The 26,542-nt window shown below is 43.6% G+C and overlaps 1 protein-coding gene and 1 long non-coding RNA gene across 7 annotated transcripts in view; one reads left to right on the forward strand and one right to left on the reverse strand.

Moving 5' to 3' along the window:
- LOC142582911 (PHD finger protein 14) overlaps positions 1-26,542 on the reverse strand; it is a 62,497-nt gene that overhangs the window by 2,142 nt on the left and 33,813 nt on the right. Inside the window, exons 16-21 of one of the 6 annotated variants that reach the window (XR_012828518.1) lie at positions 25,359-25,490; positions 21,755-21,893; positions 16,246-16,683; positions 11,351-11,475; positions 7,511-7,619; positions 2,046-2,112 (exon numbers count right to left, since the gene is read on the reverse strand). Coding sequence is in view for 5 of the 6 variants with exons in the window: in XM_075693036.1 (XP_075549151.1) it covers positions 2,046-2,177; positions 7,511-7,619; positions 11,351-11,475; positions 16,246-16,683; positions 21,755-21,893; positions 25,359-25,490 (1,075 nt within the window). In the remaining variant the exon portion in view is untranslated. Of the gene's footprint in view, positions 1-2,045; positions 2,178-6,635; positions 6,660-7,510; positions 7,620-11,350; positions 11,476-16,245; positions 16,684-21,754; positions 21,894-25,358; positions 25,491-26,542 lie in introns of those variants that run through there. The other 5 variants (XM_075693040.1, XM_075693037.1, XM_075693036.1 and 2 more) reach the window with 5 other exon arrangements.
- Positions 11,413-26,184, forward strand: LOC142582915 (uncharacterized). Its single transcript, XR_012828520.1, has 2 exons — positions 11,413-11,500; positions 25,859-26,184. It is a non-coding gene; the product is annotated as an uncharacterized LOC142582915 (long non-coding RNA).

The raw sequence follows: 26,542 nt of genomic DNA on the forward strand, positions 1-26,542 counted from the left end.
ACGAGCCAGAAAAAACTCAAAACGATACACAGGCAGTGACACCACCTTGAGATTCCTACACCAGCTATTCATAACGTCAGGGACTGTGACATTTGCCCTGGCCTACTTGTTTGTCAACAGACACAGTTTACATTGCATATGAAATTAAGCAAGGACTCAACCTAGTGACACTCAGCAACTAAAAAAAATGGCCTAATGCTAATACTCCAGTCACACAGGGCATAGAGTTTCCTACAAAAATCGCTAGTGTCTAAGGGAGCTACAATGGGAGCAGTTGTACCATCATGGGAATTATGGGAAGTACATGGATTTGCCTAAACTTCGTCCTTTTGGCTTCAAACAGCTTTGTGACTTTGTAAACTCGTCATTTTCAACAGTGTATTGCATAATAAATAATTAAATAAACATCATTAAAATTGCCCGACGGCAGGATTCAAACACAGGAACTCTAGCACAGAAGCCAGATATTGAAACCATCAAGCCACGGACGCATGTATCGACAAGCGAATGAAACGCCCTTATGAATTTATCGCGGGCATGCTAGTGCCTTGAGACGCTTGGCGCGTTTCGATTGGGCCACCTGGCCAAGCTCAATCATTGCAATTAATAGCAATTGTACGCGTTCCTGGCGTCTTCTGCATTTCAAAGAATATAGATTGCGCTGAAATATACGACAATAAGATTTATATAGCGTAACATACAAAGCCACAAGAACGTCTGAATTCACAAGCATGAAGATCAGACAAATCCATGTACTTCCCATCATTCCCATGGTAGGACAACGACTGCAGCACCAGAGTTCCCTCTGGTAATTTTTGTAGGAAACTCTATGAAACGGGGCACTTCTGATCACGATTGGGCCTGGTTGAGTTAGCATTTCTCAACTACAATAGGCTCCCTCCTACAGCTTATGCAAAAAAGTGAATTGTGATTGAGAATTTCGATCTCAATCAGGCTCGAGTGCAATCAAAAGTGCCCTTTGTGAAAGGGATTATTAGACACCTGCAACATTACAAATGTCACAAGCTTGTTAGTTTGAGCAGGGAACGCAAAGATGAACATTTGGCCTCGATTTTGTTCCATTCACAATCATACTCAAGCTGTCTATTAATGAAATGTAAATTATGATTAGAAAGAATACTGCCACTAACCTAAACAGATTCATTTTTTTCTCTTTTGGGTTCCTTTTGACCTGTAATACCCTACATATCATAGCAAGGCTGAGACTTACAAATTTCGATTTAAGCATGCGAAACTTAACACATAGCCTACACTAGTGCTTCTGATAAACTGCAGTGAGCTTTCAGTAGTGGAAAGTTCAGCAAACCAATTACTTTACTAATTAGGTTCCATTTTGGATAACATTTCATTCTTTCTTCTTTTTTACAAGTGCTCTCACTATGGCCAGAAATACAGATGATTGAGTTGCAATTTTCCTTGATTTGAAAATGTTAGGGCATTACAGGGTTAAACTTTCCTGTCAAATGTAAAAACTGTCATTCCAAGTGGTTGAGCAATTATCCAACAAGAGCATTTCTGCATTTCAAATGTGCGTATAAGTTGAATATGGGAGAGATGGTCCCAGGGTAAAGCTGCTTCTTGAAACTAATGGAGGAGTCAAATAAATCCGTAATAAGATGACTGATACAATAGGTAACCAGGTGTGCAATCTTACAACGATTTGGAAGGCAAACAAATGTGGGTGCTCATGTGATTGGTCAGAACCATTCTTTCATCAGCAAAAGTGTGATCCTGACCAATCATGCAAGGGCAAAAAAACGGTTTGCTTTCTGAATTGTTGCAAGATCACACCCAGCAGTCGATTATAGTACTAACATGACAGATGCCGAGGGAGAGCAATCACATTCAGGTGCATCGCACAAATGGCGAGATATGAAAATTTGCAGGTGCAGGATTGGGAGTGGATGGAACTGGGCAGAGTGATTGGAGGGCAACGAGGAAGGCCTCTTGTCCTGCTGTGATTTAAGTTTGAGCTGACGATGATGATGATGAAGAAGAAGAAGCATTATTTGATGTTCACGTACAATTAAAGTAGTGTTGACGCTTACTGTGTTCTTGCAGCGCTTAAAGGTGCATGCGTCGCTGCTCCTACTGCAAGGGAAAGGTGCGTTGGCAAGAGAGTAAACAAAAGGCATCAGTTCCAAGCTCACACATTCCTGTTAGTGAAAAAAAAAAAAAAATGTGCAAAGGCGTGAGAGCAACACACACACAGGGTGCATATGAGGAAACAGTGAAGTTAAAAAACACAAGATCGAATTGCACAAGTGGTGCTAGACATTTTTTTTTTGTCAAAGAATGCAGAAATACTGTGCAACATTATCTTTACAATTTAAGTTTTAACTGTGTGCATCAACAGGACAAGTTTACATACAGGCAGCACATGAGACAGCATACGGTGGTTAGTGACAAGTCACGTAACGGAATATTCCATCGCTTATCAGGAAAGGCTACTGATTTTACAGGAAGTGACACCTAGGATGTAACAACTTTTAAAAAAATACATTATGGTTCTTTATTTGCTTCTTGCTTGCCCTTTTCCGCCTTCATTAATAACCAGTGCATCCACGGGGATAAGCTTTGGCTACCATTCGTGAAAGAAGTGCATAGTTAAAGTAAGGAAAAATTCAGATAAAATTCCTAACATCAGGCAGATTTCTCTGCACTGGTTTTGGTTATGTTTCTGTTGCCTCGATCACTGGCTGCAACGTATACTGCATATTAGTATAAACAGGGCACTTATGTTTTCAGGCTTTATTCATGAAGAAATATATTTTTTTCTAGATGCCACTGCACACATAAAATTTTTTCCAGATTATCTTTATCAATGACACTGAACAACATAGATCACTGATCTTTTGTATGAGGTGCTGTACTTCCATTTCCCTGAGCAAGTAACAAAAAGGTTGCTCCAACAAAGTTAACCCTTGTCTACGTGCGCTGTTCTATCTTGCTAATTTTTGCTCACATACATCTCCATTTGAACTGTTTGCATATTGAGGTCTGAGCTAAACCTGACAAGCTTCTTCCGCGCGTTATTCAACCTGGAGAATAATCCACAAATGTGTGCAGGGTGCGTTCACTCCCACGGGGTAAGCAAATCGCAATGCAATCACGCAAATAGGAACTCGTGAAACGGCTACCATTCCAATTTATTTTGAAGTGTGCCGACATTTGAAGCCGTCATTTAGAAAGGTTAGTTATAATCATGCAGTCAACAGCCGACACTTTTCCAAAATGTGCTCAGAACAACTTACAACTCCCACGCCCTAAACTAATATTCCTATCTGTAAAAGACATCTCAGGCTGCTGTGCCATCCCATTGGAAGCGTGTAATTTAGTGGAAACACAACTTTTCACCAATTCCATGATACTGTTTGTATGGTTTAAACGAACGGGGCTCATTCAGCCATTCATAGGGAGCATGCAGCAAGACGGTGGTGCACTGCAGAGATGACTCACATCACAGCTGCAGCAGACGGTGGCAAGTGAGACGCGCGCTGTGGACAAAGCTCTCCTTGCAAACTATTGCAAGGAGAGCTTTGTCTACAACGCGCGTCAGAACCTTGATTCTTATTACTATAGTGACACAACAATGAGAGCGAGACTGTTGGTGCCATGCTTTATTTTTAGCGAGAGCCTTCTCTATGATGTTCGAGTGCTTTGAAATCAGATTTTTCATTTAAACAGTTAGGGACAGGTTTAGACAACAGCGATCGCAGGCCTAATTAACTGTGTTTCTGCCTCTTCTGTTACATATGTTAAGTTTCGACACTGATCTAAAATACATTACTGTAAACTCACACACACAAAAATATAGTTAATTCAATATATGTTTGTGCACCCACATGCTAAATATAGGAACTTTGGGCTGCAGCACCAAGATTGTGGCAGGAAAAGTTAATTGCTTAAATAAATGCCACAATAACTTTTCAGAAACATTAGAATACAAAGTTGGTGAACCAATAAGCTTGTAATTTGTAACCTCCTCCTACGTCATGTTATTTGCATGCTGCAAATGTCCTGAAATGTACCTCGACTTGAGAAAACCACCGAGTAAACAGTTACGGCAAACTGATATTCTTCGCAAAAATTTGGCGTCATAAGTTATCACTCATAGTGTGTGGGTGTTATGCCAACTTGTTGTCGTCTGCTACAGCTCTATCATTACAGTGTACTATCATATACAGGTGGTTCCACTATACGCATGTGCATTTGGTTCAAATGTGAACGAAATGCCAGCTACAGTTTACAGATTGAAAAGAAAGTACAGCTACAAAGGCCTTATCAATACTGGCATACTCATTCCTATGTTGTATACATGATATGGGCCCTGCACCTAGTAGCAGGCATGCCATAAGAGAGAACAGTGGCTGGCAGCAACAACAACTGTTAACTTTTGTTTGTTTAGTAGATATGCCCATGTTAATATCAATGCTATGCACAGTGGGTCCCACGAGCACTGCAATATGCACGCTCGCTTTGGTAGCCTGTTTCAATGCTATGCTGATTTGCACTAGCTATATATTATAGCTTCACTTAATTTAATGTTACTATTTCAGATTTACGCAAGCTCTGATTTGTCTAAAACTGACATCTATTACAACCTGATCACAAGCATCTACTTCTACTGCTGCAGTGAAGCAGTAGATGCTACCCACAGATGGAAACACATTATATTGTGCCCAATTTTAGTTTATTGTTTTCAGCTCTCGAGGTCTGTGCCATGCCAACATGGTGTACCCATTAATTGGAACCGCAGCATGCACTGGGCAATGCATCGTTTGTGAAGGCAGCGAGTATGGCCTCTGATATTGGGTGGTATGCAGCAGCACAGACAATGATGCTGGAATGGCTGTTGGTGGCACTGGTGTAGCGCACCACGGCACCCCCTCTGAGTGCTGCATGCTCCCTATTGCTAAGGGTTTGAGAACGGCTTCATAAAACTCGGGTGCATGAGTTGATATACAAGTTGCAGCAGACGTCCACTTTTTTTTTAATTCAGAGATTATGGAACTATCCGTAGCTGACTTCCAAGGGAGAAGTCAGATTTTGACCACTGATATTTTATGTGTTCTTGCGCTTGGCAAAGTGCTCTGAAGTCATATATTATCCTTGGTGTCAACGATAGGTTAGTGTTGTATGCTCAAGCACTGCATTCCTCTTTAGGTATCTTCATATACAGAGATGGAGGCTCACTGCAGCAGCATAGTGTGGCCAGCAAACATTATGTGTTAGTCCTGTTAACATGCAAAACAATCAGCTTGAAAGAGTTGCAAAATGTTAGAGTTAGGGTGCATGCCTATGTTGTTCACATGCAACATGCAACAGAGTGGGTTCATTAGAGAGTTTTTACCAGCAGCAGTAGTTTTAGCATTACCATTTTATCGGAGTACAAGGAGACACGAGCAGCAGCGCTGTTGGCAATGTAGAGGTGACAGCATGTTTGAACGAGAACGTACTGGGACATTCTTACATTTTGTGACAGAACTTGGCCACAAATAGCATTGGGAAGTTAGCATCACTGCAACGATCTTTACGCTAGCAGGCAAAACGTGCACAGTAACAAAAGGCAATACAGTCTGGTCGAGCACGGCACCACAAGATGTTGACACAGTGCACTGCTGTTTGTGGCTTCGTGCTTGTACTATTCATTTGAAATGTATACGCACTGGCAGAAACTTCCTAGAGGGTTCGTACAGTACATTTGACCCAACATACAAGGCTAATACAAGGATGCTGAAGGGCAAAATTAAAGGAGGGGGAAGCAAACCATATTTGTACACATACACAGTAACGAAATCTCCTCTTTAGCTGCAATTTTTTGTAGCTAAGCAGCTGCTCAGTTGGACACATGCTTCAAGCTCATCGGGTTGCTTTTCTGACTTCCTCATTTTGATGACGTCAATCGTTTTCTGGCATAATGGTTAGTAGTGTCTAACTTAAGCCAAAAATACTCATGTTAATGCCAAAGGGCAGAAACTTGCTTTTCGCCAGGCATTTCCAGAGCCTAGGGCACGAAAATGGAGCCTTGGTATCTGGGGTGTGAACCAACTTGCAAAACAACAAAATGGTGGCAGGGCTTCTTCGCTTGATCTGGCTTTGTGTAGCTCCATCATGGAAATGATGATTCAAACAAACCTGTCATTGGTGGCCATGGACACGGCACAATGAGAGGTTTGGTCGGCTGCATCGTTTTGCAGCCATCCCCCCCCAAAAAATAATCTGAGATTGTTTTTTGATAGACAGTGCCCAAGGCATAGGCCCTATGTGGAGTTTGTTACTTTGAATGTTCAGAAGTCATGCCCAACCCCTGCATTCAAGGAATTCAAGGGCCATACTTATTTTTAAAGAGCTATAGAGGCCCCTGAATCCCTTTTTTCCAAATTCAAGGGTTTTGAAGGCTTTCAAGGAATTGTCCAAACGCTGTTCCTATTTCCTAACAGAGTCAGAAAGCTTGTATGTCCAATGTATGTAGCTATTATTAAAGCGAGCACAGCAAGGAGACGCAAGAAGCAAATATGTTCCCGCTACATTGACATAAAAAGCTGTTGAACTGAAGGTATGCTCCTGCTTTTATTCGCAGGACAGTGCCTGTTGCCCTCAGCTCCTGGCCCTATATCTTCAGTTTCCTACGAAAGCTGCGAATTACAAAAAGACAAAAAATGTAATAAGGCATAAAGCTATGTTTCATAGCTCATTGACCGATACAGTGAGAGTGTAGGTGCAGATGTCACTTGGGCCAAAGGCAAAGGTCAAAAGAATACACCAAGAATAGAACTGCAGAACTGGAACAAAATAATCCATGGCACCGGGCATATCCGCATTAGAGATGATATTATGCAAATCATGCAAAGAAAGAAAAAGCAAGTAAATTCCCGCCAAGAAACCATTCGCAAGGATGTGCTTGGGCGAGTCTTTGATGCCCACAGAAAAATGCCATTGCACAAAAGAACCCAATCACACAAGCCCCACAATGGCACAAGAACAGCATCACCAAACAAAAATTGTTATCCACCTGTAGCAGAATAATACAAAGCAAAACCTATAATGATTCCCTAAAAAGCTGACCCACATGAATTTCTCAAAAATGTTTTGTTTCTGCTCACTTCATAATGAGTGATGATTTAGTTGGCCTTGTGCCACAAGCTAGCCCCCTGTCTAAATCAGTTAGCAGAGCCACTGCTGTGATCTGGCATAATTTGCAACAAAATTTTTCGTCTATTAAAAGCTTGCATACGTTTTTGTGAAGCCCTTCTCTCTACACAATTCTGCTACAGGCAAGTGGATGACAATTTTTTTTTTCTTCAGTGTTTAACAAGGGCACCTCCACATTGTGGCTTTCTGAAAAATTAATTTTGTTAGGAAACGATTCACATCTTTTGATCCAGTGTAGGTGTTCCAAACCAGTCCTTACTGCAACAAAGTGCAGTTCACAATGGTGCTGAAAAAGAAATCCAGCAGCATTCGCCACTGCCTACATAAAACTTACTGAAGAGTTGCACTCTTCACAGTTCCAGGTGTAGCCCCGCTGCTTCGGGCTCTTCCGCACCGGTGGATACAGGCAGAGGAAGTGGTAGCCTTTCTTGCACTCATCACAGCTGCATCAAACGAAAACAGAAAAAACAAAAACAAATAAAAAAAAAGATGTTGAAGTTTGCTTACTTGTCTACCTGGCTATCCTAATAACTTCTACAGTGAGACAGTTTTTATAGTGGCAGCACTAAATAAAGGAGTTACAATCAGAGGTGGGTGAATAATAACTTTTTTGAACACGAATAATAAGTATCAAATATCGAATCAAATAGTCAAACGTAGACACACATGTTTACAGCACCAATATCTATTTCGCTATACTGAGGTATGTATGCCTGTACTTACTAGTGAAAGACAGAGAACTAACAATCTGTGACAGAGGATCACCTTTAACAACAATATTACTAATCGACATTAAAAAAACTGTTGAATTGCCTCTTGACAACTTTAAAGTATGGTTGCAAACAAGCTTTCCAAGCAAGATGGCGGCAAAAGCTGGAAGAAAACCTTGTACTAATACACAGGTTTTCAAAGTAGTTCCTTTAAAAATACAAATAATTATTGTGCAGTATCCATTCGTATTAAATATTTTGATTATTTGCCAACCCCTAGTCACAGTCGATGATCAAAATGCCAACTCTATGTTGCCACATGCAGTGGTTCATTATATCAGTTATTCTTACAGTATCAAAATTTGATTGTACAAATGATGGGCTCAATAGTTTGGTAACACGCGTCGTGGAATACTGCAGTGCCCTTCAATGACACATGGAGCAACAGTTAAGATGGGTGAGCACCCATAATTTAAAAATGTTTAGCAGTTACTCTGCACATGTGTCATAAATCATATGTATTTCATAAATTATATGCATAGGAGCCAAACATTATGCATGTATTCTAATGACTGGTATGGTTAAATATTAATGATGTTGTTACGGAAGGGTAAAAGAAGAGAAAGGAAGAAGAAGATTGTGAGACGCTGGCTGCTGCATGTTGTTGCTGGTCAGCCATCTTAACCACTCTGACTCTTCTTGTAACATATTGTAAATACACTCTGTCTATACTCCCAACATCCCCGTAACATATTGGTGGAGGTGCTGGGTACCACTGCTGGAAACTGAGCTCTGCAGTGGATGTCGCACCACCGTCCGCACTATGAATGACGGTGAGCACGCGGGATCAATGTCGTTGCTGCCTCCAACGTCGCCAGCTACGTCACTGTCCCCTTCGGTTGTGGTTGTGCAACCCAAGGATCCCGGAACTTTCTGTGGGACCCATGACGCTGACGTTGAAGAGTGGGTGACTATGTACGAACGCATGATTAGTATCAACAGATGGGACCCTACGCTTATGCTAGCTAACCTGTTGTTCTACCTAAGAGGCACGGCAAAGGTGTGGTACTAAAACCACGAAGAGGAGCTAACCAGCTGGGACCAATGCAAAGAGAAGTTAACAGAGTTGTTTGGCAAACCAGCCAACTGTAAGATTGCCGCAAAGCAGGAACTGGCCTCCTGTGCCCATTCCCCACATAGTCCTATGTCTCGTATGGCCAGGACGTGCTGGCACTTTATTATAAAACTCATCACATGACAGAAGCTGAGCAGGTCGGGCACATGCTCAAGGGAATTGCTGAAGGTGCCTTTAACCCTTTGAGGATTGATTTTTTTCACCATATGCGACCGCCCAGGGCCAATTTTTTTTATTGCAGATTCCCATTCTTCTTAGGGAATTATTGCGAAAAAAATTTACCGTAATTTTTCTAGGGTGACCGTAAAGTGAGAAAAAATATTTTGCACTGGTATATATGTACTCTTCATTCATGAATAACAACAGTAAAAAAGGAAATAAACTTATAAGAATTGAAAATTTCATGCATTGTTATAGTTCATGGCTTTGAAAATGTGCACACGAAAATATTTCGCAAGACTCAAGTGTTCCTGCTGTTACACAAATATGTACGACCATAGCGTAATCAAACTGCATAGGTGCACACTCAAAAAGGCTGTGTGGTTGTGTGCCCGTCAAAAAAGCAAAACGTGTGACAAACTTCCGCTTATCTTCATCTCATAGCCAACCAGAGGCAATTAGTTCTCGTGAGTCTCAAAAAAAAAAAAAAAAGCAACGGTAACGCATGCACGGTGGCATCATTCCTATGCGCACCCCCGTGAGCATTAAACGAGCGAGAAACAAGCGGTAGCCCTTTGAGCGATTAGTAACGAGATAGCCATCAGTTTTGTAAGCGCAAGAAGCCGAAACTGCCAGCAGAACAAAGCACAAAGCCCCAACTACCCGCGTGCGGTACTATATGGATGCGCGGGAGCGAATCAGTGCTAAAACAAACCATGAAATGAAAACTGAGAGAGGGAGGTGCACAAAGAAAATCCCCTGTATTCCCACATAGTGGCAGCACATGACAAAGAAATAGTTACGAAATTGGCGTGCTTTTTGAACATATAGACGGCGCCGTAAATATACGGCATCGACTATTTTGGATTTCGTTTGCGGCGCCGTATATTTACGTCACTGACCCCCAAAAGATTAGTCTGCACATGTGCAAGAGCTGCTCTAAAGTTGATGCTATCATCAAAGAGTGCCGACAATTCAAGCAGGCCAGAAGGCGACATGTCCTGCAACCATTCACCAGACTTCCCAATACTGCCACAACGTGGACGTGTGAAGATCAGCCCGTACAGCACCACGCGTCGCCATCAGAGGACATGGTGCGAACTGTTTGACGTGAACTGGACGCCCGCAGCCTTCTGTTCGCATAGCCCTGATGATAACCCTTTTTCAATTGCCCTGGTACAAGCCATCGTTCGCCAGGAACTTGAAAACATTGGTTTACATTCTGTCTGTGCTGTCACTAACCTCAGAGCCAATGAATGCCCTTCTACTATTTTTGCTCCACCCCGACGCTTCTCTCGGCATTATCGCAACCCAAGTGAGTGGAGAACTGTGGACGACCAGTTGATATGTTTCACCTGTTCCCGCATTGGTCAATGTTGCCTGATACTGTTGCAACTCATGGCCCTCAACACCTCGCAAGCTGACCAACCTGAGCCATTTTGATGGAAATACCTGCAATGTTTCACCCACCGCCGAGTCTGACAGTGCCAACAATTTCAGAAAATCACAACACGCTGGCTGCTGCGTGTCAGGTCAGCCATTTTGACCACCCTGACTCTGCTTGTATATATATATTGTAAATACAGTCTGTCTATACTCCCAACATCCGCATAACAATATGCAATGCACGGTACATTGCTTGTCAGCAGTAGCACTTCTGTTGCGGGACAGTTACTTTTTACAGCAGCAATGTTACCAAACTGTTGAGCCCATCATTTGTACAATTAAATTATGGCATAACAAACACTGACATAACGAATCACTGCATGCAACAACCTAATCAGTGATCGCAAGCCAGTTTTTTTTCGTTCACATCTTGAACAAATGTGAAAGATACGTCGTGAAAAAAGGCGAAAGATATATGTGGTGCTAAAGATCTTCGTATGGCTCATAATTATGAAATATTCTGGTTATTTCAGGTCATCTCTGACTAGCCTGATTGCTTACTTGGGTTTGTTTTTAGCTGCCTATCTGCTTGATCACCAAACTTAATCAGGAACCACCTTAATTTAAGCTCGAACTGTGCACAAAAAGACTACTCGTACCCTCTGGAACCTGGATGCGCTAAAACTGTCACCATGTGATGTGTCAACAGCTTGTGCGAGGCAAGCTAGTGGCTCGTATAACCTTTGGCAGAGACTGTACATTGGATACAAGTGCCATCACTTACACAACAAGATTTGTGCAGTCACCCGGATTGCCGCACCGCTTGCACTCCACCTTCAGGTCTTTGTCCAGCGGAGTCCTCTTCACTGGCATGCGAATCCCGGACACACCAGGGACTGCCTCAATGTACTGCACAGCCACACAGAAGGTGCAGGTGTGTTAAGTATGGCCAGCTGTGTGCACAAGAAAAAGCCTTCGAGCCTTGTGCATACTTCACATAAGCAGTGTCACCTGACAGTTCCTTGTGTGCAAGCAAACATTCTCCTGGACATGTGGAACGCGCATTATGAATCGCAGTGCCCTTTGGAGACACATGGAGCAGACATCCTGTGTAATGTGAAGCAACATTTTACAAGGATATTGTGAATGGTAAAAACAGACTAGTAAAGGCTTGTTTATTTGACTCAAGTTGATGTGTAAAATTGAGTAATAACAATATCTACCTGGTCTCACCAACCTGCGCATTATTATCCAGCATAAAATGTACGCAAACACAGAAGCATTTGGCCTTGCACCAGTTGCCACTCATTGCACTTGTTCTCAAGCAATAAGCTTGGAGCTTCAGGTGGCACTGCAAAAGTAACAACAAATTAGTGAGGCAAAAGGTGCACTTGCACCCAGCCATAGTGAACTGGTGCTGCACATTTGCTATGACCACTGCTTAGTAAAGAACTGCAAGAAGACAGTGTCTTCTCTTTTCTTTATGTTTTGCACTACACGCAAGCAGGACTTCTGCAGCGCAGCTTGTGTGACAAGCCTCTTCCCGTCTAAGTACTGCATATTCAAAAATGTGACGCAAGCACAAATTTAATGTGCGAGGTGAAGATGGTATGGCACACACTCGATTGCATGAAAAGAAACAAGTTTTTATTATGATCCCAAGTAAGCATGCGTAGGTTTGCTTAGAATAGCATCCTTTAGCATACTGTGATCTGCACAGGCATCGTAGTATTGGTTCTGGCGAAACGCCAATCACCCACAAGATTTGTACAGGTCCCGGCTCCTACTCGGGTGAGTACAGCAGTTGCAGACCACCTAATCCTTGAGGCTGAAATTTTGTGCTGCTCTGAGGCACGACAAGGGCGTGTGATGGGGAGCTGGCATGTTTACATAGTGAGGCTGTGTGGGGGCGGTGTCATTGTTGTGGATCAGCCCATTGGATTTGTATTCCCTGAAAGAACATTCTTATTGCAGTTGGACTCCTTTGTGCAATCACCTACGACTCGTTTAGCTGCGCTCTAAGTGCATCCTCACTGTTTGTAAACCCGTGCCACCAAGAGGTTAGCTTTCCTGCACAGCTTAGTCGTATGGCAGATGGGTATACTTTACGCGCTAAATTTCACCAGCCGCACAAAATCAGGCACACAATCATAGAGTGATAAAAACAAACACAAAGAATTGTGTCTGCTTCTGCACGGTCAGCAAAATAGTAATTTGTTTCAAATATTCATATCCTATCAAATTTTTGGAAATTTTTTGGTACATAGATTTAAAATCAAAAACAAATTTAAAAAGCTATCATATTCGTTGGTATTCGAAAATTTTGAGTACTGTATAGACTCGTGTAAGGGCTGCTCCCTTGTAAGCACCGCACCCCGAACTTGGTAGCCCAATGTTTGTAAAAAAAATTTCCAATGGAGAAACAATTGGGTTCGGTGCCCCGATGCCGCGTGCATGCATCGGCGAATTTTCGCACGCTGCACACTTCCACGTGCCCCTATTAGATAGCGAGAGCTGCGCGGTGCCCTCTCGTACAATGGTACATCAGGCATGCGCACAATTTTGAACAGGAGGTTTGGTCCTGTATAAGGGCCCACTTTGTCAAAACTGATAAAAAAAGTGTGGCCATTACACGAGTTTATACAGTATTCACGCACCCTTATTTTCAGTTACTCTGCACATGCATCCTAAATCATATGCATTCTAATGAGTGGTATGATTAAATGTTAATTATTTATAATTTTCATGCAAAGGCACACTGCTAATTAACAGTGGCGTCTTATTGCTACCATGTGTGCCAGTACGAACATTTAGTATCTATTATTGTGCGATTCCCTTATAGAGACATTGTGGTTTTAGTTTAAGAAAACATGCACAATGAGTTGCAATACCTGCTGAGAACTACAGATACATTTGAGCTAGTCAAGGGCCCATAACAGCCTTTGGCTACCTGTTAAGTTTCAAAAAGCAATATGATTAATGTTCCAGGAATACTTGTTCCAGAAATCTCCCACTTCAACCATCACCACCATAGCAATATAAAACTACATAATAATCATATGCAAGGAATGGGGCCTGCAATAATGTTTAAAACAAATATTTCCTGAAAAAGATATTAAAAACTATCCAAGTAGTCAGTACCCAGTTGTTTTCTGACACACAACAACCGCAAATATGACTTTTGCCTGAAGCATGCTGCCACTGGCAAACTGAAACAGCAGCATACAGCTGCAATCACAGCAGTGTCCCAGCAAATATGCACAGGGATGGTAGCATTAAATTAAAATGTACCCCTTATCTGTCTTCTTTGCATTGTGGAACTGAATGGAATGTGAATGTGAACCATAAGCTAGTCGACGTCAACTTATACATTTGGTATAACATAAAGAACTCTTTTTTCTATGGCTAGCCTCTCAGCACTAAATGCTACACAAAGATTGCATTTTCTAATTTCTTCTGCAATCAAGTCATTTGGACTTAGTAGCTGCATGCTTTGTCTGATAGGAAAGAAGAAAACGACAAAATAGTAGAATTGCAGTTTTCTGCATGATCTGTAAAAAATAAATGTACGGTAATGTAGTACTGACAGCCTTCATCTATGTTTAAATGTTTTTTTTTTAATTTGTACTACGAGTACAAAAGAAAGAATTTTAGAATTTGGGTCCGTAAGCAGTTTGCACAAGTTAAGGAACCTTTGAATATATTCACTTCACGCCAACGCACCACTTCAACTCCATTCCTCCTATTTTTCTAGGCACAAGTCCTATCCCTCCAAGCTTTCATGTAATTATCTTGGCATAGAAGTAGACACAAATCTTAAATTTGTTGAACACTTAACCAAAGTAAAACAGATGATTACCTACGAGATTCGGGTACTCCTGAAAGCACGAAACATATTTAACCATCAAATATTACTATCATTATACTTTTCATTCATTCCTTCCCACATTAACTACTGCGTTACTTGCTGGGGAAACACTTACGTAACTCATTTAAACTCATTGCAAATCCTACAGAATCGGGCTATTAGGATAATTACATTTAGCCCATATAACAACGCCTCATACCTTCTACGAACGAATCACATTCTTTCAGTCACACAACTCGTTAAATATAACCTAAGTACCTTTTTGTTCCGTCAAATTAATTACACACAATGCGATAGCTTGATACCACAGCCTCCTCTAATAAATACTAATATTACCAGGTTTGCAATAAATAGGAACTTCATTTTACCCAAAATACATACTAATTATGGCAAGCAGAGTGTCCATTTTTCATTTATCGCATTCTGGAACACACTACCATTACATATAAAAACAATTAACATTCATGAATTTAGGAAACAACTAAAGGAGTACATTCTGTCGAATACTGATGCCTAGTTCATACTCGCAACCATTCTTTCAGGGTGCCTTCATTTCATTTTCATTGCCATACCATTAGGTTTTTGTCTCTGCCTTACATATACATTCGAATTAAACTATACTGTGTTTGTCACGTCAGCTTTATTAATTGTCAACGAGATTATGTTACAGTGCTTTTTTTTCTTGGCATTTTTTACATCTATGCACAAGTAATTCTTCAATCATGTTGTTCATACTAAAACCTGCAATTCTTCCATGTTAGCAATTTGTTGAAACTGCTGTAATTCTTTGTTTTATTAAGTTTACTTTGTAAAGGAGGTCCCATTGCAGTCTTTGAATTCGGGACCTCTTTCTGTATATAAAATCTTGTAATCTTTCTAATCATCTGAATAAAACCAGTTCTGATTCTGATATCTAAGATTGGCTTTAGTACACAAGGACCTTTTAGCACAGGTAGCTTTAGCAGCAGCACCAACATTAAGTCCATTCTTTATACGACTCCATAGTGTGCATCTCTGATTTTACTTTCTATCAGCTCAGTGCACATATTGGATAATACAATGATTTGTAGCTACCTGTATCCTCTTGCCACTACTTATTGCTCTTCCTCCTGCCAGAAACAATGCTGGCACTAGTTGGCATACTCACTCCTATGCATCTTGTGCCTTATAAGTAAAGCTTCGTTACAATGAAGCCTCCACGAAAATAACCTTCATTATATGCAATATTCGTTACAAGCACGAAGTATTCGTTACACACTGGTAGTGGTAAGAAACATTCTAGATTTACCTCTTTGTACTGTGTATCCATTAATTCATTACATCTAGGTTCGAATTACTACAGTGCCACTCCTATGTTTAACAAACTAAAGCACTCATTGACAGGTCCTTTGTGTGACGCAGTACACCTCCTCTCAATGACCCAACCATGCCCACATGGTTTCTACTCCTCTATCAGCTGGCACTTCCCTTCCCAGATGCATGACATCTTGACAGTTTGACAACATGTGTGTCCACAGAGCAGTTGCAAAATTTGTTTTAAAACCAGCTCTAACCGCATATGGCTTGTTGACAGGCTAGTTGGTCATATAATGGTGAAAGATAACATATCACAAGAAAGCGATGGACATGGGCGCTATAACATCTTTACCACTGTTATGATACATTCAGCTGGTTCCTACCGTGCTCTGAGTACAGATCTGCGTGCAACGCTAATGCAAGAGAATTCTTTAAGAGCTCCAGACCCGATAGTGTGGATTGCTTTATTGCTGTGTTTGCTTGACACGCTTAGCAATTCTAAAAAAAAGACCTACCGGTGTAGAGGGTTCACTCTTAGGAACTGGGGTAGGTGTTACAGCTGGTGCCACTGCCGCAGGTGCGGACTTGCGCTTGGCTCGCTTTGCCTTGCGGTAGGCCTGCATTTCGGGAGCCAGGCGACGGCGAGGACGCTTCCCTTGGCCCGTCGAGCTTCGCTGCCGCTTGGCAGCTGGGCTCTGGGAGGACACTTCTGTAGGCTCCGTAGGACCTGCCAGTGAGTCTCCACCAACAGCTGCCGGTGTCGCTTTTGCCACTGGTGTGGTAGCACTAGAGGAAGTGACTGTGGCGGTGGCAGCAGTGGTGGTGGTGGCAGTGGTGGTGGTGGCAGTGGTGGCAACGGGAGTGGCAGAGGTCGTGGCGGTAACGTTTGGGGTGTCTGGCACAATGCAGGTCCGTGACTGTCGCACACGGCGACTCAGACGACTGGTCTGCAACTGCGTTACAAGAACGTGCATTCCAGCCATGATCCAGACAACTCGCAATTTAGCCATTGGGCAGTGGCGTCAGGGTATAGTCAGGAGAGTCTGTGCGCCCTCATACACTTATTCAGCACTTCATTTCTAAAGTTTTGCAGTAATTCGCAAGGTGGAGTTCAATGTAAGCAAAAATTGCTGCTTTCCTATATACACAGCAGACTATTACAAAGGAACCTGTTTCAATTTCCTCTTCATAGAAACTCCATATTTCTAGGAAAATTTATCCCTGTCCTTGAATAGAACTACAAAGCAATCCATTTTAGTTTTCCCGAAAACAAGAGCTACACAAAACTTTTATACATTCACTGCTTAGGCCAAGGCAGCCTGAAAATGCTGACAGGCACTACATCTCTTTCAGTCATGGCGTACACATTTCTGTACAGAAGTTATTTTTTGCCAGTTCTGTTAAGTAGAAGCAAGGAAGAAAAACACTGGCATTAAGGTGCGGGTAAATGAAAATAAATATGAAAAATGCTTGGAGTGACGCCTAACACTGGCAAAAGATGCCAAGAGCGAGTGGGGCTATACTAATCCAGGTACAACCAAATTAGGAAGGCCCACTAAGCTTCAAAAAAAGACACTCCCTCGCCAGAACAGGAATTGGCCTCCCTGGTGCAGTATTCGGCCACTACCTCCCAAATGATTCCTTCAATAAACCCATGGCCCTCAGTCCCCAGCAGCTGCGGAGCACCTGACCAAGGCAGCGGTCAGACCTGTCAGACCTGTAACGCAGCAGAGGGTGCTAGGAATCTCTGGGTCCGGACAGGCCACCAATGGAAACTGACCCTGTCAACCTTTAACTGCCAAACCCTGTCGAGTGGGGATAGCTTAGCAGGACTCTTAGAGGAACTCTCAGACATTGTTTGGGATATCATCGGCCTCAGTGAGATTAGAATAACTGGGGAGGCTTATACATTGCTGAATAACGGGCATGTCCTCTGCTATAGAGGTCTGCCAGATAAGAAGCAATACGGGGTAGGATTCCTAATCCATAAGTATATAGCGGGTAACATTGACGAATTTTACGGCATTAATGAGAGGATAGCTGTAGTCGTAATCAAACTTAATAAGAGGTATAGATTAAAGGTAGTACAAGCCGACGCTCCAACATCCAGTCACAATGATGAGGAAGTAGTTCAGTTTTATGAAGATGTTGAATTCGCGATGAAAAAAGTGCAAACTCAGTATACTGTAGTAATGGGCGACTTCAGTGCAAAAGTGGGGAAAAAGCAAGCTGGTGAACAAGCAATTGGCAACTATGGCATTGATTCTAGGAATGCTAAAGGAGAGATGCTGGTAGAATTCGCAGAAAGGAATAAGCTTCGAATAATGAACTCCTCTTTCAGGAAGCGTAGCAACAGAAAGTGGACCTGGAAAAGCCCTAATGGTGAAACATGAAATTGACTTCATACTTTCTGCTGATGCCAGCATAGTGCAGGATGTAGAGTGATAGGTAGGGTAAAGTGCAGTGATCATAGGTCAGTGAGGGCTAGGATTCACCTCAATTTGAAGAGAGAAATGGTAAAATTGGTCTGGATGAAACAGGTCAACCTAGAGGCAGAAGGGTAAAAGCAGACAAATTCAGGCTGGTACTTGCAAACAAATATGCAGCCTTAGTGCAGAGAGATGAAGATGACATAGAGATAATGAATGAAAATACGAAATACAGAAATATGAAACCATTACTGCTACTGCCCTGCTACTGCGTGATTAGCTGTTGAAAATGCAACTAGGTGTTCGCTATCGCACTGTTGTCTATTCCCGTTGCAAAATGTGGAATGGTACATAATGAGGGAAGACATCTGCAGCAGTTGGTTGCAAAGATGGTTACTGGCATATTAAGGAATGGAATGAATCTCTGTGCCCAAGTTCACAGACCGCTGCTAGATAAGGACTGCCGGTGTAACCGTCCCTTCATGATGTATGGTTTTCCTCGAGGATAAAAAAGTTCACTCATCCACCAGTGCTGTATTGTTAACTTCCAAAGAAAGAACTCCAACCACGAAATGTCAGCAAGAGTGAGTACCACTCACTAAACAGGCACATAGGGGGTAGTGCCACTACTTGGCATAGTAAGTTTGTTCAGCGTTATCTATACACATCCAGCCCAGCCCACTCTATTGCCAACATATCAAGAATAAGTGAATGGGCGCGCTCTTGAATGAATGCACTAAAGCATGGGTGATCGCGACTACACCAACAGCACAAGACCGTTTGAAGCTGAATGTTTCGTGATGGTCCAGTGAGTAAGCGAGCGACTAGCCACAATATGTCTTTGCTACAAGCTATTACAAAGTACATATCTACGTTTCAAGCCCTGCGCGCAGCATGAACAAGTCTGCTTCAATTGAGCACACCCGCGAGCAATTAGCCAGAAAATAAAGAATCAGACAGTGACCGCACTGAGGAACATTGCTGGGTCAGAAATACAATCCGCTTCTTCAAAGTGTTTGACAAATAAAGAACGAAGAATAAAACACACTCATCCTGATTCAATCCACAAGCGGGAAGCTTGTACAGTTTGGAATACATTTCTCGACCCACTTCTATAGTACAAGCACCATATACGGTGCCTGCAAAGTTTGTACAAGGCGTAATGAGCTCCTAAAGCATTTGCACGTTTTCTGAAGCTCTGGCCAAAGCTTCATGCAGTCACCATCTACGATATCCACTGAAACAAAGGTTTGCTGAGCTGCGCCGGGTACCATGCACATCCATTCTAAACATGGAAGCAACGGAGGAAGCTGAGGCAGGCAATGGATGCATCGCCACATGAGAAACCATGGCGGTGCCCATGGGATCGCCTGGAAAAGAGTCTACCCACGTGCAATAAGATTGCGAGCGCGCGCCATATGCTGTAGGTGCAAGGGTGAGCAGAGAAGGATTATGGCTTGATGCAGCAGCGCCTCTATCGCGTGCTCAAGGGAGGAAGGTGGAGAGGACGCGCACCGTTTTATCACATGTGCAAGGGCAGGGGGAGGGGGGGGGAGATGTGTGCATGCTAAGAGGTAGGGGAGGGTGGCTGGTCAGTGCACATTGTCTGTTCTAATTCGGAATGCAAAGGTGTTTGGAGAGCAAATAATGTGCTGACAGTGATTTTTCTTTTTTCTATACGAAAGCGCTGCAGGTGTGCTGGACATGTGGCTTTCCCCGCACTGTCCTGTAGTTCTTCCTATTGCATTTTCCAACTAAGCGCTGCACACATGGAGTAGAAATTTAAGCTGTATATGGGCATTTCTTTAAGAGAATGGACCTTATTCAGCTGTGCAGCAGAAGCTTACTTCATTGATGTAGATTTGGTTTATGCTGCATAGCTGCCCAATAGTAGCCAATGAAGACACATTATTAGAACAGGGTTTAATAGTGTAACAAAATTCATTAGTGCAGCAGTGGCAGAAGCCGTGCACTTTTAAGGTGCGTGCTATGTCCAGTCTCCCCCTCCATCTATAGTCTCCACATGTTGTTGCCTCTTGTGTGCGACAGTGCAACCCACTGGATTTGTTACACTAAAATGTGGCAGTGCTTGAATGGCGAAGCATTGACAGCGTTAGTAGTCTATCGCTGTCATAGGCTAGAAGGCAGCTGCTATGCAGCATCAACTCGCCTGGAAAAAAAAGAAAAAAGATGCTACATTGTGAACTAAAGCCTTCAGTTTGTTGACGTGTACCCTACGTCCGAGGTTAACCATGCAACTACTAATATCCTTCAGCGTCATTTACAGGTGCATGTACAGCGAGCCCTGCGTCTAAACAACTTTGCTGTGGTAGAAGGTCACCCTGTCGTGCTAGTGTATACAAGGGCTAAGCGTGCACTCACGTTGAGCCAGAAGCCAATGCTGCACATAATTTAAGAATCAATTCCTTCATTATGGTGGCTGAAAAAAAAAAAGTTATTATGCAGGAAAGCTAATCTGCAGTGCTGCAATGAGCCTAATAACTTTGTGGGGAACCAACCTACATGACTTTGTAACCTGGGAAGTTTAATCAGTCGTTTTCTATGACATTACTCAATAAAATGAAAAATTCGACAATTCCACGACTTTTCCAGGTTTTCTAGGTCGCTAGACACCCTTACTGAGTATGCAGCACAATGTGACAAAATCATAAAGTTGGACACATAAGCCCATACATCATTTGTGACTGAGGGGGACATGTAGCATGAAGCTACCAAGAAAGCCAAAGCCCACATACAAAGCTATCTCCAGCTTGTAGGTTTCTGCAGATCTCATTGTTTTAAGCAAGGTAGCATATTTCACAATGACTGGTTTTTGACTATGTTTTCCTCAATGCTTTTGACAAACTGAACCGTTTGCAAAATGGCCTATGAAGATATAACCTACATTCAAACTCAGTAGCCTTTTTAAATAAATTTTTTGAATATCCCAGTTGTCTTCAGCCCATTATTTTTGGACAAGCCATGTTGCTTTACTAGGACTCTGCAGTGAGGAGGCTACCCGCTTGTCAGCCGTAACTTACCTAACCTACGTTACCTACCTCACCTAACCTAACCTAATTTACCTAACCTGGCAGTGTGCCATTGACAGAAACGCATAATGTAAGCATGCAGAGGGGGAACCAAAAAAGCAACCAGACACTTCCAAAAGAAAACTAGACACTCAAAGGTTTAACAGTGGTGGATAAGTCCACCTCTTACAAAGCCATGCACAAGAAACCACTGCATGCAACTCACAACACACTCCAGACACCCCAAAAAAACCACAACCATACACACACAAAATATGTGACAATACGCCACTCGTAGACTCATTTTCATGCTGCTCAGATTACATTTAAGCATCTGAGGGGCCATTTTAAGCAGTGAGCCAAAATTACAAAGGGCCATCAAAGGAGGCTCTGTGTAACCATTCACAGAGTAGCTGTTCACACACTTGGGCTTCTTAGTGGCTTGTTTTTATGCCTTATATTACTATGACTTGACACTGTGGTAACATGCATGCATAGCTCAAAAGCCATGGGGAAGCAGCTTGCACCGTCAAACAAGACTACAGCCTCTGCATGTGCATTCGCACCTTTCTGGGGGTCTCTATGAAGGGGAAGTCCTCGTAGCGCAGTGTGCCTCGAGGTTGATCTCGTAGGCGCCGTGGTGCATTGGGGTCGCAATGCCTCTCCTTGTCCTCATCAGAGTTCTTGTTGCATTCGCTACACTGCCTGCACAAAAACAAGAAGTGGCCCCGCATAGAGTTTAAAAAAAAAGTTAGTTCTGGAGTTTTACATGCCAAAACAAAGATCTGATTATGAGGCATGCCATAGTGGAGGACCCCAAATTAATTTTGACCACCTGGGGTTCCCAAATGTGCACCCAATGCGTCGTATTTGAGCGTTTTTATGTGGCCGCTTCGGCCCATAATCAAATTCGCAACCTTGTGCTTAGCAGCGCAATGTAGCCACTAAGCCACCATGGCTGGGGCCACGCAGAGTTCTGGTGGGAGTTTACTTGTCTGCAAGCAGTTCTCGCACTCAAGTAGCCCACCTTCTACTATAGCAGTGTAATGAGTCCAGTTATCGCACATTCTTATATGATAATTATCACCATCAGCCTATTTTCATGTCCACTGCAGGACGAAGGCCTCTCCCTGAAATCTCTAATTACCATTGTCTGGCGCTAGGCGATTCCAAGTTGCGCCTCCGAATTTCCTCATCTCATCACCCCCATTAGTTTTCTGCTTTCCTCGAATGTGCTTCCCTTCTCTTGGCACCTGTTCTGTAACTCTAATGGTCCATTGGTTAGCTACCAAACGCATTACATGGCCTGCCCAGCTCCATTTTTTTTTTTCTCTTAATGTCGACTAGAATATCGGCTATCCCCGTTTGCTCTCTGATCCACATCACTCTCTTCCTGTTTTTTTACATTACGCCTAGCATTTTTTGTTCCATCGCTCCTTGCGCAGTCCTTAACTTGTTCTTGAGCTTATTTGTTAACCTACAAGTTTCTGCCCCTACGTTAGCATCGGTAGAATGCAGCGATTGTACACTTTTCACTGGAACAACAGCAGTAAGCTTCCGGTCATGATTTGTTAACATCTGCCGTATGCTTCTAACCTGTTTTTATTCTGTAAATTTCCTTCTCGTGACAAGGGTCCCTTATAATTGACCTAGATAAACATACTCCTGTACAGACCCTAGAGGCTGAGTGGCAATCCTGAATTATTGTTCCCTTGCCTAGCTACTGTACATTATCAATTTGTGTCGTCACTCCCCCCGCCGTGACCAATGCCCCTGTAGACGTCTTCGCTCATGCCGTCAATGCAGAACTCACACCTGCGCAGCACACAAATTATCAAGCTCCTCGAACATTTTCGCGCCTATATGACATTGACCAATTATCCTAGGGCTGAGCATCTGCAGTTGTTCACCGTATCGACACTGGCCAACAAACACCATAGTGCCAGTGTGCATATCGGGTGTCGGCCGCAGAACGCCGGATCATCGACTAGCATCCCACCCTCTAACAGTCCCTGGGAATCTCCAGTTGTCCTCGTTAAAAAAAAAAAGATGGCTCCATGCGATTATGCGTTGACTATTGCCGCCTTAGCTGAATAACATGCAAAGATGTCTATTCTCTGTAGCGCATTGGCGATGCCTTGGACAGTTTACAAGGAGTGGAATTCTTTTCCTCGCTGGATCTGCACTCCGGGTAATGGCAAGTGCCAATGGCACAGGCCGATCGCCAAAAGACAGCCTTTGTAACACCTGATGGGCTATATGAATTTACTGTCATGCCGTTTGGCCTTTGCAACGCGCCTGCCACTTTCGAGCGAATGATGGACACCATCCTTCGAGGGCTGAAGTGGAAAACGTGCCTTTGTTATTTAGATGGCATTGTGGTTTTTTTCCACCGACTTTGCATTGCACCTTAGCCGCCTCGAGCAAGTCTTTGCGTGCCTCTCTACAGCAGGACTGCAACTAAATTTGAAGAAACGCCCCTTCGCCGCTTGCACACTTACTATTCTCGGCCATGTAGTTTCAAAAGATGGCATCCTCCCGGACCCCACAAAACTTAGCACTGTACCCATGTTCCCTAAACCAACCACCCTGAAAGAGCTTTACAGCTTCATCGGACTACGCTCATATTTCATCTTCATCATCGCCCCCTTGACGCAGCTTCTCACCGGCAGTTCTGACCTATCGGGCCGGTCCCCGGCATGCGACGATGCATTCCAAGAACTGCGACGCGTTGTCAACTCGCCTTAAGTACTGCAACACTTCGATCCCTCTGCTCCAACTGAGATCCATACGGACGCTAGTGGTGTCGGGCTCGGCGCTGTTCTTGCACAACGCAAGGATAGCTTCGAAGAATACGTCGTCGCGTATGCCAGCCGCATCCTTACCAAAGCCTAGGCAAACTACTCGGTTATCGAGAAGGAATGCCTGGCCAATGCCTTTACTAGATGCCTGCCGCGTCGCTGGTTTCCCCATTGGAGCTGAGGTTCCTGTGGTTCAGGGTAGTTGCGAAGAGAGGGCGCTCGATGCCGACCCGACTTCCTGTTGCGGAGGAAGTGACGATTACTAGGCTGGCGCACGCTCAACCAATGGCTTGACGAGAGATCAGCGAGAGACCGACGCCGTCAAAATCTCGGAGGCAGGGAAACATGATTCAAGTTTGGAGCAGCTGCCGCAACTAACGCTTGCAGCCGACCCTGGTGGAGAGAGGCCAGAACCAGCTTCTCGGCTCACGCAGCAGGCGTCTTCTAAAGGAGGCATTGGTCTGGCCATCATTTGGGCTATTGGAAAATTTCGTCCTTATGTGTAATGGTGCCCATTTGACCCTTACATGTAAGAAAAATCCATATGCGACTGTACTTCTTTGAATAAGAGGATGTATTTCAATATAGCGAAATTTCTATATAACGATACAAATTGCAGATTTATGCACTTATGGATGTAAGGTTACATCAAATCATGTACTATTTGTGCACTTTTGAGCTTCCAGTGTGCAAGACTATTTTTTTTTTTGGTCGCGAGCACAAGTGATGCATGGTGGCTACTGGTCACGGAAACAGAAACGTGTCATGGCTTATCCCATGGTAATATATTCAAGATCTGCAACTCCTTCTGCATAATAATTACATCCTATTTTGCAACGTAAAACCATGGGACTTAAATGTTACTTAGAATTGCATGACACATACGTATATGTCTTCTTTTCATATGTGGCACATTATTCCTTGGTCACAAATGACTATTTCTAGCTTTCATAGTGTTGCCTGCTATTATGAAACACACTATACATGAGATTGAAGAGGAATAAATGGAGTTGAGTAGGCTATATAATGCATAGAACAGATAACCGTCTGTCTGTTAATGTTATAGAATGGGTACCAAGGAAATGGAAGTGCAGCAGAGGATGGCAGAGAAATAGGCGGTGTGATAAAGCTGGGAAATCTGCAGGCATAGGATAGAGTCAACTGGAACAAGACGAGAATGACTATTAATCACTGGGAGAGGCCTTCGCTTTACAGTGAACCTAGGGCAGGCTGATGATAATGATGATGAATTAACCGTTTTTCATCAGAATTGTGAAAGTAAGAGTTTTCAAAAAATTGATTTCATGCTGCCACATAGTGTCCCTCCAAGTCAACAATACGCAGCATTCAAGTGGGTGCATAAACACACCATCCCATTGACTTGTTTTTCTTTGGCATCCTGGTGAGTGGTGGGTCAAGACAGTAGAGGTGGTAGTGTAGCTGGCACTTGTCGCACTTGGCAAGCTGATGCTGGTCCTGAGATTTCTTGCAGACACCACACCTGCATAGAACAACAAATGAAACTTACGAAAAATATCTTCTTTGAGCCACTGAGAAAGAAAGAGAGAGGTATGAAGGATCTCTCGATAAGCAATCACTTTCGCGCTCAGCACAGGACGCGTCGGTGTCTACAGGTGACAGCGTGCGCTCGAGGAACGCTGTTGCTTTGTGTCCGGTGCTGAATTAAGCAACACCTCCCAAAAGTGATTGCAGTTCCTATGGAGACAGAGGTGCCTTCCCATGCCTCATCCCCCAGCTCGCGCTTGTGCTTAGCTTGATCGCCAGGAACCGCCGCCATAACGGCAACATGGCAGACAAGGCTAGCGTGCCGAGGTTAATTCCCCGCGCAAACCATACTTCTCTTTCCAGGGGAAGAACCACTGTGCGAGCAAGTGTCAAGTTGATGTGCCCTGATTGGCCTCCCGAGTGGCGGCCCCTGGGCGCCCTCTCCACTCAAGCTCTTGTCCACTGAGCGCTTTATCACCGCAGCAGATGCTCACAGGCCCACAACGAGTTGGTTACGTGGGACTTTTGCTTCTGCGACTTGTCGTTCTCCTGCTTGGTGGACCACTCCCCATTAGCCATAGCGCAGTTGGTGTGCGTACTCGATCAGTCTTGCAGTAAGCCTTTGCCCGTAAGCACCGTGACTGTCACATTGTGCTGTATCTTGGGTGATTAAACACGTGTTCATTGGCGATCTGACTCTGGTGCATTCTCTGTGCTGTGTCGAAGAGTCAATAAACCCTGCGCCTTTGTGCGTTGCGGAGTGTAGGAGCGTCATGCCCTTTCCTGACCGTCGCTCATTGTGTGAACATTGTGCAAACTCATCTCCACATAACTGGCGCCAACGTGGGGCCACCACTGTGGAGGCCGGGCGTGTCCCAGTGACACCTGCTTGAGCGGTGATTCGACCCCGGGAGGGAGAAGTACGGTTTGTGTGGGAAATCGGCTCAGGCACGCTAGCCGTGTCCGCCATGTTGCCGTAACGCCCGTGATTTCTGGAGATCAAGCTAAGCACAACGTGCAAGCTGGGGGACGAGGCGTGGCAAGGGG

Source organism: Dermacentor variabilis, chromosome 5 (genome assembly GCF_050947875.1).
Source record: "Dermacentor variabilis isolate Ectoservices chromosome 5, ASM5094787v1, whole genome shotgun sequence".
In the NCBI taxonomy this organism is placed as follows: Eukaryota; Metazoa; Arthropoda; class Arachnida; order Ixodida; family Ixodidae; genus Dermacentor; species Dermacentor variabilis.